General features: G+C 46.4%; 1 protein-coding gene across 1 annotated transcript; it reads right to left on the bottom strand.

Annotated features, from left to right (window-relative positions):
* Positions 1-2121: 2121 nt before the first annotated feature.
* On the bottom strand, positions 2122-12822 carry LOC127020418 (fibrinogen-like protein 1). The gene is made up of 8 exons (XM_050902960.1): positions 12628-12822; positions 10826-10910; positions 9279-9489; positions 7990-8149; positions 6335-6432; positions 6166-6254; positions 4556-4746; positions 2122-3534 (listed from the first exon to the last, which is right to left on the bottom strand). The coding sequence occupies exons 2-8, from the start codon at positions 10898-10900 to the stop codon at positions 3345-3347; spliced, it is 1014 nt and encodes a 337-aa protein (XP_050758917.1). The 5' UTR covers positions 10901-10910; positions 12628-12822; the 3' UTR covers positions 2122-3344.
* Between the last annotated feature and the right edge of the window lie 2076 nt (positions 12823-14898).

The raw sequence follows: 14898 nt of genomic DNA, 5'->3' as shown, positions 1-14898 counted from the left end.
AACTGCCTTTCTGAGCAGAAAGATAGATTTCCCAATCCCACACTTCATGTTTTTTTCTCCAAACCAACAGCAATTTTAAAGGAAGAGCAGCACTGCGGTGCGTTAGCCAGCTACCGATGGCACCCCACTGAAGTGTCCAAAGCGTGCACAGGTAACTCGACAGGCGCACAGCGGGCGGGCTTGCTGTGACAGCCTAGGAGGAGACAGACGCGCAGCATTTGGCCGCTAGCGTCAAACCCCGCCTTTTGAACGGCCTTTTTGAGGGTAAGGTTTTCCAGCTGCTGCTGGAGTGCCGGATCCGACTCGCAGGGTGATGTGAGCTCCCTCTTTCCGAGGAGCTGCACCAGCACGCTGCGTTGTCAACGTTCAGCCCTTCAGCCTAGCGTGGTGCTAGTACCAACTACGCGTTCCCATAAGCTGTCAGCTTCAAACGCTGTTTAAAGCATTTGAGAACATGTCCACACTTGAAGAGTGATCCAAAGCTCATCAAATGTAACGAGTCTTTAAATTGACTTAAATGAGCTGGAAAACAGTCCTCTGAAGCAATTGCTGCTCAGGTTACTTACCACGCCTGTGCTAGGGTAAACTCTGCCGTGAAGCAGTGATCTGTCAGCGTTGGAGCTACAGTGCTACAGTATCTGTTTACAGCTGTGGTGAGCCTCTCGGTGTGGGAGACCCTGGAGAAATAGATCAAATGTACAGCACAGCAACATTCAGCAAGCATTTCTCTAACCTTCAGTGGGAGTGATTTGAACTTGGCAGTAGCCCTCAGATCAAATAAGTACTCAGCTAGTGGCATTTTACCCTGTTTATTAAGATAAAGAGGGTTCTGAAACACTTCCTGGGGTTTGCTGTGGGAGCTGCAGGGTCCTGCACAAAGCCCTGTGACCCCTGCGTCTCTGAGGGGGTTCCCTGCGCCGCAGGAGGGCAGAGGAGGGGGAGCCTTGCTCTAAGCCAGATGCTGCTTCCTGCAACTTTGTCTCGGTGTTGGGCTGCGTTCAGAACATTGTACATTAGGTGTACTTGGGTACATCTTGCATCTAAGGCAGCAAGGCAGCCCCCTTCCCTCCCAGCTTGTCAGATCTTGGCCCCTTTTTCTCTCTCAGAGAGAGAAAAAAGCACCATAACATATTGATGCTGGCTGAAGGCAGTCGAACTATCATGCCTCTCCGTATTGACACAGAGGGAAACAAGCTCCGTACACTGGACTTCACATCACCCACTGCTCACTCACTGGGGAACTGGACTCTGTAGCAGTTGCCTGACTAAGCTGTCCTGAGTTTATCTCCAGCTTGATACTCCATTATCAGATGGGTTATCGGCTGCTCAATGCACTGTCAAACCACTAGTGCTGTCCCTTTGGTGCTGTAGTTGATTTCCAGCATGCAGAGTTGAGCATCACCAGTCTGTAATCTTTACCCTGCTTCCCTAGCCCTCTACTGAAGAAGGGGATTGAGCATCATCTGCCAGAAGGCATTAACTTACTTCACTCGCATTTCTGTGTCTTCTGCCTAGACGAAAATCATCCTTACTGCCCTCAGCACTGCATCAGTGGCCACATGGTTATAACGTGTGCAAAGTGATTCCTTATGTTCCCAACATGCAGTTACAACCTTGCACTAAGATTTCACCATAGTAAAATACAGAAGTAGTGATCAGAAAGGAAATAGTAAGTGCTGGCCGTTCGCAGCCCTTTCTTCACAAGGGTGACCTCATTTCAGAGATGTAGGTGCAAGTTTCGTTCCACGTGGGTACGTGCCAGTGCTTGGGAAGAGGGCAGTGGTGCAGTCTTGCCAGGGCACAGGCTTTAGGAGCACGGCTCCCTGGAGTGCTGGCCCATTGCGTGCCGGCGTTCACGTTTGCAATCACTGGGATGTCTAGGAAGAAGTGAGAACAGGGTTTAGCTCTTGACAAAGCAGAGGAACCAAATCAAGTTTTACACTGAACCTTCACGTGTCTCTGCATTGTCTCCAGGACAGCTTGAGCCATGGAAATTAAACTTACCTTGCAGACCCTCTCAACTAGCCAGGACAGCAGGTGCAAAAGCACCAGAGCCGACACCAAAAGAATGCATTTCTTCTATTATGAGCTTTCTCAAGATTTTAATCCAAATTTCTGTTCAGATTCCTACTGTTGAAAACCAGATGCAAAGTGCTAAGTCCTACTCAGATGGTTTTATTTCACCCTTTATGGATATATAATACAAATTACAATATGTATGGATCTAATAGCAAGTAAATGGCAAAGAACTACCAGTTTAAAAAATTATTGTAATTCAGAAAAAAAATAGGCTCATTCTACAACATGGTAGTTAAATGATCTGCATCAAGGTGATATCACTGTTCATTTTTAACTGTTGTTATTAACAACTTGTGGAAAATAAATTTTCAGTATTCCATTTCTTTCAGTCATTTGTGTTGCTCTTTCGTTTCACTCCGATGAGACAATGAAGGCAGTGTGCCTTATGGTTCAATCACTTTGCACTTTCTGATTCCCCTTCACTAACTCAAAGTCATCTGGTAAATGACACGAGAACGTACAAATGAATCATCACTGCATTTTATGAACTCCTAAGAATATCTGTGCTCATCTTAAATTTAGTAAAATCTGCCTAATTTTAATCTGGGGCTTAAGTCTCGTCGGCGGCAGCATTGTCTTTGTCTGCAATAATGTGTCGCAGTGTGCTATAGAAGTGGATCTGCAGCGGGAAGCTGTTGGCAGTGAAACCCAGTGTCCACACTGTCCGTGTTGTGGGGCTTTACTTTGAAGTAGCCTTAGTCAGGATGCACATTAACATTTGGAGCACGTCCATCCACTGGTTTGGTTTCACACACTCCAGGAGCGCTCTGCAACTGAAGTGTGGCAATTGGGGACCATAGGGAGAGTTGCTTAAAAACATTCTCCCAATCCAGAACAAAGCACTAACAAAGGCACATCAGATGAAGTCCAATTCCCCATCACCTTGTTGTTTCTATTCTTACATTCTTGTAACTGAAGCACTGACGGTTAAAATCAAGATGAGAAGGATTTAGCCCTTGAAGAGTACAGATAGCTAAAAGAACATGCTTGATCATTCAAGGTCCAGAGAGCTTTTCATAAACGCTCTCCAATGAAGTCCTGAAAATCGCTGAAAAAGAAAACTGTGGTTATTCCATGACTGAGATCCATATGTTTTCCATTAAATTGTTGGCTGCCTGTGCTCAAACAACTCGTGACATTAGCTTCAGCTAGTAGAAACAGGTGCAACTCCACTTATCACAGTGCAGATTTGGCGATGGGCAGCAGCAGAGAGCTGGCTATTACACAATTCTTTTCAGCCTGTACTTTTTCCAAAGCAGCAGGTTTCAGCTCCCCTGACTGTTCTCACCATCTCCACTCTCGCTGTCAACAAAGAACGGAGCCCTGATTTTCATGGCCGAGTATTTTAGCGAGTACCACATCCCATGCCACGTAGACCAAACCATGCCATTGTCATGGGATCCATTGTACCTTCCTGTTCTGTAGTATCGTCCATTGAGGTTTACGGCATGGCACCTTGTAATGATGTAGGAGAGAGAAAAAACGAGATGATGTTTAGCATGGGAAGACATTGCATCATTACAGTGAAGTACAATTTTCACACAACATACATTTAGAAATACCAGGGCGGGATTCCTTAACAGTTTCAGACACCTAGATGTACTGAACTGGTTATCTAAAGTCCTACAGTAGCCTATGGAGATCTGGTTAATGCATTTAGTGGAACCCGGAGAAGTATGTGGGTCATCCTAAAGCAGACACCTACGCTGGTCAGATAATTCAACCTGTTGACTCCTTCAAGTGTATTAACTAGAGACATGATTCAGTTGCCTAAACAGAGGGGTGTAGTGCCATTTGGTAGGCTCCAGCTCAAGTGTAGGCAGCTACGTATTGACACCTAAAAATCCCACTATTGATGTACATTTTTACAGCTCCACTGATTTCAGTTTGTATGTGATGAGGGCCTGGGCAAAGAAGAGGCTCATCCTGCACTAAAGCAGAGAAAAACTGAGAGCGATGTGTCCATGCTCCCAGGGCTGGTGAACCTGAGTCCCTATCTGTTGATGTGGGGGGTATGCCCAACTAGCAATACCATCAGGACTATGAAGGGGTAGCTCACCCCCTAGACATGCTCCACAATAAAGAAATGTCCTTTGTACACACTTCACCTTGCAGTGGCTACAATTGTTTTCATCCCTGGGATATAACCCAAAGCACTTTAAGGCATTTCAATTGGGCTCTTTTTCTTCCAGGTCATTCCTCCCTATGCATTTATTCTGACCCATTTTCTTAAAATGAATGCAACTTACCTGTGCCCCAATTTCTTAAAATGAATGTAACTTACCTGCTTTGCTTCATAAGGAAAGAAGCAGATTGCTTTCCTTTGAGGATCTGTAGGTGTGAACATCTTAGATTTGGCTGTGCGAGGCGGCAAGCGCACACAGCAACCTCCAGCTGCTGTAAGGCAGGCAAGTCCTCTCGGCTGTACGGCCACCCACACCCTATGCATCTGAGAGGAATCAACTGTTTTCCATACCTGTTAAACCACCAACCGCCCTTGTTCTCTGATGCACAGTTGCCTGCCAGGAATCGATCATGATCCTTGTCAGATGTGGTGAACTGCATCCCTCTGTGAGAGGCTGACCACTGATCTTCAAAATTGCTCCCACCAGACAGAGCGTCGCCAGCGTTACCAGAATAGGTGCCAAACCATAACCTGTAATTGTCCTGCAAGAATATGTGAAACATGTCTTTGATATCAGCTCCTTCTGCCCTTCCTCCTGTTTTTGAGATCAAATTTGCTCTGGCCATTGTATCCACTGTCAAAGGCATGACTTGAAGTCAAGGGTGACTTTTGGCCCCATGCTTTAATGATCCTAGTGTAGATCAATACGGGATTTGAACTTCCAGAAGGGATTGCTAATTACTGCTGCCGCTACAGAGGGCTTCAGGCTTTATTGTCTTTCAATAACCATTTGATACACTATTCAACAAGCTGGAAGGCTCTTCCTAGCTCATCAAGAACAACTTGGCAGAAAACTGTGCCCAGTAGTTGCTTTCATAAACTGATCAGTTGTTCAGCTAGAATAACTCCTTAGGAATTTTGCTCCTCCAAGAACTAGAAGCCATCTGATTTCTAGCTAAATGGTCTGGTCCTGGTAGGAATACTTAGAAGAATAGTTCCATTGTGCACAGCTAACAGATCTAAGAGACATTTGATATAAGATGGATCATTACTTTTGTGCTGTGGGCTTTTTCCTGTCATCATATTCCACTTTTGTTTATGAAAAATAGCAGTAAGGTATTAAAATGAAGCTGTTCAAACTTTTCATAAGAAAACGCTAATTGCAAACTGAATGTAATGTGTACATTTCTGGAGCGGTGATGGAGTTGGAAGTAGGACTGGTCCATGCAATGGAACTCATGTCCTTGGGTATTCGGGCTACTTACGCGTCGTGTTCAGAAAGGCAAGCCTGCAAAGAACAGCACCTGCATTGAGCAGGATGCTGTCTAAAGCTAGAAAGCAAACATGAAAATACAGGGGTGTGTCTGTCTTTGGGCTTTCCGTGTCTGTAGCACTAAGTGTAGTGCTACAGGTACCTCTCTTCAAGATAGGAACTTACAACTGCTCTTTCAAAGCTTTGATTAGAGTTCACTGTTTTCTTTTAAAACAAAGTAGAGAGGGTTTGTTCTGGTGATTGCCTTTTACGTGACAGCCTGAAACACTCTCCTAGGAAGTAGGAGAACAGTATTCAAGTTCCTTGCGGAGGTTCAAACCCTTATGCCTTCCCTCACTGAAGACTCTTTTAACCATGAGGCCGGAGGCAAATGCATGTGGGAATCCCTGTGCCCTGCGGCAGAGAGCTGCCTTCCGTGCTGCAGCACAGCTAGCAAGAGAGCACGCACGCATTATCCTGTCACACGGTGGCTTCGGCACTCAGCGGTTGTGAGGAAGAAGTCCCAGGCTTACGTCCCTGCTCCCAGGGCTGTTTGTCAGTCAGCCAAACCAGGAATCCCAGGGAACCAGAGCAGGTAAGTTTTGCAGAGCTGTAATTACAACCCTGATACTGAAGTCTGATGCTGCATATGGAGATGCGCCACCCTCACAGACCAAACAAGCAAATCGCCACTCTCTCCATTTCTTACCTGCTCATTTGCAAGCTGGAAATTTTCATAGACTGCATAACGTCTTTCCCCATGCCAGTCCATCAGGTCAATCTTTAATGAGCTCTCTCCTAAACACAAAGTGGTGTCCTGTTAGATGAGCTATCTCATGCAAATTGGAAAGAAATCTGTGGAGGGAAAATACTTGCACCTCTAGCGAGCAGGTCATAGATGTGGTCGTTGCCCAGCCAATATTCATCATTCTTGCCCTGGAATTTCCCAAATCCCTGTTTGTAATCATCCCATTTCCTGCAGTGAGATACAAATATCAATTTCAGCATGTGAGGGAATTAGACAGTTTGTGACACTTGGCTATGGTAACAAGTAAAACTTCATCTGTATCTCTAGACACTGTTTTCTAAAAGTATCTGATTCATCGCAAGCTGAGCTGAGATTTGTCACTCTGCCTTAGAAGTAAATACAGCTCACAGCTTACTCCTTCTCCTGCTAAACCTGTGCACACACACATATTGGGATCAAACCTTCAAACTGCCAGATGCGGTACTCGCAGAATGAGGTTGTCAGATGGAAAAGGAAAGCAGCAGCTGTCATATTGGTCTTCAGCAAAGCATCTGATACTGTTCTTCAGCAAGTCATAAATCAAATGCGCTGCCGGCTGGAAATGAATGTTGCAGTCTAAAATATCCTGCAATCTTGGATGTATGATGTGGTATGGTGAAGAATCAGAAACTGAATAGAAGCTGCAAACAAAAGCTTCCAGATGAAGTTAAAAGGAAAATATCTGGGTTTGCTTCGTGCTCCTGTTCCATTTAAATCTATTTTTGATTCATTGACCACTCTCACCTCTGCTTTTTTGCAGGATCACTGTTTGGATGCGGCAACTTGCCCTTCAAAGATATATACTTACTTTTCATCAGCATTCTCTGGCTTCATCTTTCTAAGAGAAATCTCCTGCTGTTACTTCGCATCATTTCATTCTCTTAAAATCTCCTCTGTTATTTATGTATTATCTTTGATATCACATATACTTCCTGTGTATCATCATTTCCAATTTTACTAACCCCGTGTTTATTCCCTCCTCATGTTGTTATTAGGGATATTAATTCTGCCTGACCTACATACTAGTCAATGCTCCTCTTCAGGATGTTTTTCATTCACCTGTGCTGAGAGCTGAACTACCATGGCTAGATAGCTACCACTCTCTGGGCAAGCCAGCTTAGAGCCAGTTGAGGTAGCTTTGCAATGGACTGCACTCACTGTAAGAGACACTAGACATGCCTTGAAATTGTGTGTGCTGCGATAGTGAATTAATCTGCATGGGGACATTTCTTTACTGTGCTACCAGAGCATCTCTCCTCCTGGAGATTTCCAGGTGAAAGTCACCTCTCTGGGATTTTGCATAGAGAAAGGACAATCTGGACCAGTGGTTGGCATCTTTTTGAATGATCTGAATAAGGAAATAAATGTTACACCATGCTGAACACAATTCCTGATATGAGAACAGATAATATGTTCCACAGGTCTCAGTCTATGCTCTGGCAGCAGATACCTGCCAATTTGGAGCCTTTGACAGCCTCCAATAATGATAAAACAAATATGCACACATGTACACACTTAGTGAAATGCAGAGAACCCATGCAAAATGTGTTATAGGTCCATTTTGAAAATGGCCTCCTGCTACCAATATGTACCACCAGACTGTCCTAATGCAAAGAGTTATCATCACTAAAGCACAGTCTTGCATACCCTGCTTCTCAAATGTTGGGTTTTGCCAGGCAGCAGGACTGGGGGTGGGAGCTGGAGGCCTGACTGGAAGCCCTGTTGATGCAACCACGACGCACCCACCTGTTGAAATTCTCCTTGCCGTTACTCCGCCGCTGAATGACAGTCCACCCCCCACCGTCAGACATGTCACAGTATGCCAGGAAAGGCTCTCGGTCTGCTCTGGGCTGGATCCGGTAGTAGCCATTTTTGGTCTTCTTCCGATTATACACCGCAGAGCAATCTAGGCAGAATGGTATCGGTTTGTGAAACGGGGCGGGGGGAAAGCAAAGGGGTATGTGCAACCAAGAGAAGACATCACTGAGAGGCTGTATGGGAGAAGGACGCTTGGCCAGCCTGTGTATAGCCCTGCAAAGCCAAAGCAAATGGTTCAATAAGGTAGTAGCAACGCTGGTTTGCAAACTGCTGGGCCTGACAAAGAGCAGCAAGGCTTGAGAGCGTTTACAGCCATGCCCTCTGAGGGAGTCATTCCCAAATCTTTGGTGAGATACTGGCTGCAGCTCGCTGGGGCTATAGCATGGGAGCGATGCAGACCAAGACTGGCTCTGTCAGCAAGATCATTTGCAGGGAAGCTAATTTCCATGTGGAAGGTAACCTCAGCTGCACTTCAGATTGGATTGGGGCCCAAAATTTCTAAAATAAGAGGCTAAGCTCCTGTGACCACCTCTACCAGGGCTGTACCAGAAGAGTGCCTTTCAGGACCTCAGTGCTTCACACTTTCAACGTAATGCCCATGAAGGATAAAATCTTGGCCACAGCCCATGATTCCAGTTATGACCATGTTCTCGAAGTGACATGAAGTAACAGAGTGCACACGCCTGCTACTGTGCCGCAGAAGTGATGGAGGAGCTGAGGAACAGGGAGGCTGGGCTCCTCCAAACAGGTTTCAGTGCCTGCAGCTGAGCCAGGCACTCTGGGCTCCCGTAAGTCACTCAGGGGAAATGGGCTCTTCAAGAGCAAGACCCATCTCTTCCTAAAGCAGATGTCTAAAGTAGGTCTGATGGAAAACATCTGAGAGGTGCCTGTTCCTCTCTGCACCAGAGTCCCAGGTGAGAAGCCCAGCTGCAGGTGTCTGCATTGTACCTGGGCGGTAGCTGCCTAAAGCTGGGCCAGCTGACTCTGGCCCCAGGGGATGTCTGCTGGTACCAGGGCCACCAGTCTGCCCTTTTCCTTCCCATGTGCATTTTAAAACACAATCTGCATTTTAAAACACAGACTGCATTTTAAAACACAATCCACTTTTAAAATTCTAAAACTTTTAGCAGAGATAAAATATGACACATAGGACACTGCAGGGAGAAATAAACATTGTAGCAAGCTGAAATTTCCACCCACACTACTGCAAACTGTACCTTGGTCATAGACTATCAAATTTCCGCTGGTTGTGGGTAAAAGCACCTCATGCTGCACGCTCCTGTTGCCTGAGAACAGCCCACTTTTTGTTCTATGGTAAGTGTTCTCCAGGATGTCCTTCAGTTGCAGTTCATATAAGTAAAGCAAATCTTGAAGCTGTTTTAACCTTTGTCTTAATTTACTGTTGTCTAGGAGGCAGATATCTTTTTCCTGTGGAGAAAATAAAACAAAAAACTGCATGCTTCAGTCAGTGGTAAGAACAGAGAGGCAGAGAGAGAAGGAGTATCTGTCTCCTCTTGATCCTAACATGTCACACTGCCTCTGTGGATCAAGACGATTCAATGGTGGTCTCTTGCTAAGATACACGAATCTTGTTGAACCCAGTGGAAAAGGGTTTTCTACAATGACCTTGCCACTGCTCAGAGCATCCCAGAATATGGTCAGATATGCAGAAAATTACTTTGGACAAAAATCATTTGTCTCGACTCCCATTTAATGAACTCAAAGGGAGTGTTTGCAGACTGTGAAACTGCTCAGGGTAATAAGAGGGGGAAAACTTGGCTCTTGCGCTGCAGCCAGGCCAAACCAGTGAGGCTCCAGAAACATCTTCTTGTAAAACTGGAAGATAAAAGAGCTGATACTTGGTGCAAATCAGCTGAAAGCAGTGAGCCTACAGTGGTATAACTTCAGAGCTGCATTACCGTAACCAAGACCAGAATCTGACCCACACTGGCTGCGATAAATATTTTCAGCAACAATCTAGTCTGTGGCTGGTGTTACTCCATTAAAAACATAACAAAACAGAGGGAAATCTCTTCCAAGACAACCGAGCAAGCCCGTGCAATAAGAATCATTGGCTATTTTTGCTCTGAGCAAGCTGGCTTGAGTGCTATCAGGTCAGGACCAGTTCTAGGCATAAGAAAAACAAGCAGTTGCCCATGACAGCAGACTGCTGAGCGTGCTCAAATATGGCCTCCCAGCTGCCTCTTCCTTCTCCTAGGCCTGTTGCTTTTCCTCCACAGAGGAGGATTTCCAGGCTGGAGGCACACAGGGACCTGCTGCAGACAGCCCCGAGCTTGCCAAACTCTCCTTGCCAAGCTCTGTACCTCGTTGGGATGGCCCAAGAGAAATTTGCTCATCAGAAGAGTACAGATTGCCTCAGACTATGCCTACCTCCTCTTCCCCTTCCTGCTTTTTAAATGGCAATGAATAAATGAAGGCAGTTTTCCCTGAGGGAATGGAGTATTTCTTCATTGGCCATAAAATTACTTTTTTTCTTAATTAAAGGGCTTTTTTTATTGTTGTTGTTTTTTTTAATTCTTGGCAATGTCAGTCCAGCCACCCAAAGAGCTGCACAGTCCCTAATGCTGTGAAAACCCTATATTATCAGGACAATAAGAGTGACCTTCCTTTAGCTGCAGGCAGATGCCTTTTTGCTCTGCTCTTGCAGGTCTGCAAACCTCTTGTGGGGGAGCACCTATCTCTACATAACTAGGAATGATAAACCATTGAGAGGTTGTACAGATATTAGCTAAAAGATACGCACCGAAGACCTGGGTGCAGGTGAGCCGAAGCTGACCAGGAGAAGGAACAGCAGCAACGAGGGCATCATCACACTCATTTCTTATCACCTGAAAAGAAGCATCGACAGGCTGCAGTGGAGGTTTCTTTAGTTCCTCTCACAACTTAATCCCCTCTCACAATCATGTTTAATTCCCCAGAAAATGCTAAGAGAATTGGGGTTGTTCAGCCTGAAGAAGAGAAGGCTCCGGCGAGACCTTATAGCAGCCTTCCAGTACCTAAAGGGGGCCTACAAGAAAGCTGGAGATGGACTTTTTACAAGGGCATGTAGTGATAGGACAAGGGGTAATGGCTTTAAATTGAAAGAGGGTAGATTTACATTAGATGTAAGGAAGAAATTCTTCACTGTAAGGGTGGTGAGACACTGGAACAGGTTGCCCAGAGAAGTTGTGGATACCCCATCCCTGGAAGCTTTCAAGGCTAGGGTGGATGGGCCTTTGAGCAACCTCGTCTAGTGGAAGATATCCCTGCCCATGGCAGGGGGTTTGGAACTAGATGGTCTTTAAGTTCCCTTCCAACCCAAACCATTCTATGATTCTATGCTGCAGGATTTGTTAAGGAGGTTGCTTGGAACTACAGGCAGCACAAAATCAGGGAAAAGATGCATGTTAGGGAGAAGCTGAAGCACCAGTGAAGCGTGCTGACAGGGGGATAAAGGCTTAGGTCCAAGCTCCTGCTTCCCTGGAGAAATAAATAGCCGACGTGACTCTCCAGCAGCCTGTGCCCCTTCTCCCGAGTGTCCACGCAGACGGGAAGTTACTCAGCAATAACGCCTCCTTGGAGCACTCCTCGCCAAACTGGTTGGCCAAAATCACACAGTCCTTATTCAGTCCAAACTCCCCAAAGTTAAGAGGAATTTTGCCTCCTAGCAGAGTGAGCGTAGACATTGACCCTCCTCAGTCCATGGAGTGGTCTGTCAGGATGGGATTACCTTGGAGGTCGAGGGCAGAAGTCACATGTGGGACAGAGTGAGCATGGGATAGTTTTTGCTTGGATTTCAGTGGAAGAGATCTCTGCTGCCAACCTGCCCCACCGCACAGATGGGGCTTTGGTCGGAGACTCTCAGCTAGAACAAACGCTAAGCAACCGCCCCTGGGAACACGCAGCTGAACGTGAGTGAACAGTACAAACTGTTCGCAGTGTGCTTGCATGGTGCTTTAAAAAAACCAAAACAAAACAGAAAGAATTAAAAAAATCTGAAAAATAGGCTAAAACTGACTCCCCCGCTTCACATCTGGAAGTGCTGCAGAAACTTGGCTACCCAGCTCTATGCTCTGAGCAACGTGCTTTGTTTCAGCTCCGGCTCTATTAGCATCCCTGCAGTGGCTGGTGCTAGGGCTGCTTCCAAAGCCGGCAAAGCCGCTGCAACAGGGGAGCCGTCTGCCAAGCTGGGCAGGCAGGGCCCACAGCAAGCTGAGAGAAGAAGTGCCCTGTGGAAGTCACCCATAAAAGATGTTGCACAGGTGGGTGCCCCAGCATGCGACATTTTTTCAGCTCACAGAGAGAAGAGCTCAGTGTTACAGCAGGGGACCCCCCAGCCCGTGACCGCTGGTGCTGTTCCTTCACACCGCCCCACAGCCGTGCCAGTGGGTGCAGAACCGGCGCTGAGGTCAGAATCAGGCCCCACGCGGTGCATGTGGGTGGAGGCAAAAAGCCAACAGGAAGAATGGGTTTGAGTGATGGCTCCTCAAAACCAGACAGTGCAGACCAGAGGGAAAGAAAGCAACTTCATCTACACCTTTATCAACACATATGAAATGCACATACCTGTAACTCGCCTTTCCTTCAGACCTCCTCCTGATAAGATTATCTCCCTTAAAAGTCAACTGCAAAAGAAAGTGATCATAAACCTGGCTGCATTTCTAGAGGCTGATGAGATTTTCCTCTCCAGATGGCCCACATCAAAGGTGCAGACGAAGAAAGTTTCACAGCACTAGGCAGTTGCACAGAAAAGACACTCCTTGCAATTCCTTATGTGAAAGAGTTACCCAAACCCTGAGTTATCTGTTGTTACCCAATACTCATCCTGCTGCTTCCCAGTGAGGATAAACGACAGTTAGGTTTCTGTCAGCGGTGCTCTCCAAAGGAGAGGGGCTCTGCTGGTTGCGTACCATTACCCACCTTATTTGACTAGGAAGCTCAACCAAGACTGACTTCTTTAAGTGTTTATATGAATCACTCAGACTAATGCTCCCTGTGGGAGTTTTATCTCATGTTTAATACAGCCAGGCTCATTTCAGTAAGTCCTGCAAGGTGGAAATAACACAGCTTTTCCGTTCAGCATTCCTTTTGCTGTTTAATCTAGTTTATATGTAAAAGCACAGCACAGCTGTTAACGCCAAAGGAGCTGCAAATCTGAAGCAAGAAGCGAATGCGGGGGTATTAAGCAAGATTTGCTATTCGACTGAAATCTCAGGAGGTTTGCAGTTGTGTAACTCTCCTCTGAGCTGGATGATTAGATTTGCTAGTTACACAAACAAGGACATTTGTGGAAGAAAGAAAAAAAAAACCCAAACAAACAGATGGGTGTCTCCTTTTGCGTTATGACCAAGGAATTACAGATTATTTTAAAGAAAAGAGCAGGAATGTTCCATTTTACAGAGCTATGTTCAGAGGAGAGACCATGGGGACAAAAGACAAGGCATATAAGTCCATAGTAAACTTCTGTGTTACCTTCCAGGAAAGCAGGACTCTCCAGCTATTACCAAGTACAGCGATGCTGTTTATCTCTTAAAAACTGCATTCCTCTTCTCCTGCAAGAACCCTGACCCATTTCACTGCCAAAGGATTATGTGAACAGTGCTTTTCTTCTCACTTGTTCTCTACCTCCAATTTTAGGCTGGTTTTGGCAGCTGTGAAATTAAACGAGTGAAACGTCTCCTCTCCTCCTTAGTGGGTACTCGGCCCTTTCTTCCACCCCTTTGGTCAGCAGCTGCAGCCGACAACAGGGTGCTTGGGTACCACGCACCTGAGCACAGGGGGGCTGCACGCCATCCCTTGGGGTTTTCATCCACAGCAGCATCTCTTTCTCAGTTGGAGCCAGCCAGCCAGCGCTTGAGATGCCGCGCACCAATTTATGCTCTTGCCTAGACAGCCAACATCCTCCTCGGCCCATGAGCACCTCCTGGTCCCAGGTGGGACTGGTGATGGGCCCGGGTCTGTGGTGGCAGCATTGGCATCACGGCATGGGCAGCATGGTCAGCCCCCGCGGCTGTCTGCAGGGCCGTACGGCCGGGGAGCATCAGGCCCCGTGTCTCGAAGTCCTGCTGGTCCCTGGGTAGGAGGGGGCGGTGGAGCTGCAGTCCCGGTGGGACTCACGCGTGTATGTTATGTGACTGCAACTTTGCAGGAGCAGGACTCAAACTCCAACCCTCCTTCAGGAACCCCCCAAATGCCTCTCAGAGCCAAGACGTCTGGAGTACTCTCATGCTCTCTCGAGGACTCCACCAGTGTTAGCTTCACCAACGTCTGCATGTGAAAAACCCGGTCAGCTGGAACGTGTTTCTTGCATACCTGCTTCACAGTGAACTTATTTTGCCAGGCTAGATGAAGCTTTAGGAATATCTGAAGCACAAGAGAGGGGTTGCCATGAGGTTGAGTTCACGTGAGGTGGGTTTAGCAGGAGGGTGTGTTCATGTACTGCTCCACTGGCCTGGAGCTAAAACAGTCAAGTCATTGTAAAGAACGTGGACACTCTTGTGATCACTGATGTTGTTTCCTCATAGATGTTGAAGTCCCTAGGCAATGGGACTGTAAATGCTCTTCTTTTTTTTTCCTGGAATACACATGCTTCACACATATTCTGCAGTGCAAATTCCTGTTTAGTTACTTGGAAGGAGATCAAATTCCCTCTTCTTAAGATACTCAGTGATCTTGTCAGCAAATAATAACAGTTTCATTAACTAAAAACCTCCCCACCCTGCTCTCCTGCACCCTCCTTCCAGCAAAAGTACGTAGGTGCTGAATAACAGTCATAAAAAACTATTATTCACACATTAAATGAACAGCCAGCACAGTAAGAATGCACACTGGTGGATA

This window comes from Gymnogyps californianus, chromosome 1 (assembly GCF_018139145.2).
Source record: "Gymnogyps californianus isolate 813 chromosome 1, ASM1813914v2, whole genome shotgun sequence".
Taxonomy (NCBI): Eukaryota; Metazoa; Chordata; class Aves; order Accipitriformes; family Cathartidae; genus Gymnogyps; species Gymnogyps californianus.
This window is presented reverse-complemented; position numbering and strand designations above follow the sequence as displayed.

What these genes read in the sequence shown, in the direction of transcription:
- LOC127020418 (XM_050902960.1), bottom strand. Translation starts at nt 10,900, where the DNA reads ATGAGTGTGATGATGCCCTCGTTGCTGCTGTTCCTTCTCCTGGTCAGC. An exon ending in GGCAAGGAGAATTTCAACAG is followed by an intron (nt 6,433 to 7,989) that starts GTGGGTGCGTCG and finishes ATCTCACTGCAG; the next exon opens with GAAATGGGATGATTACAAAC. An exon ending in CTATGACCTGCTCGCTAGAG is followed by an intron (nt 6,255 to 6,334) that starts GTGCAAGTATTT and finishes CTTTGTGTTTAG; the next exon opens with GAGAGAGCTCATTAAAGATT.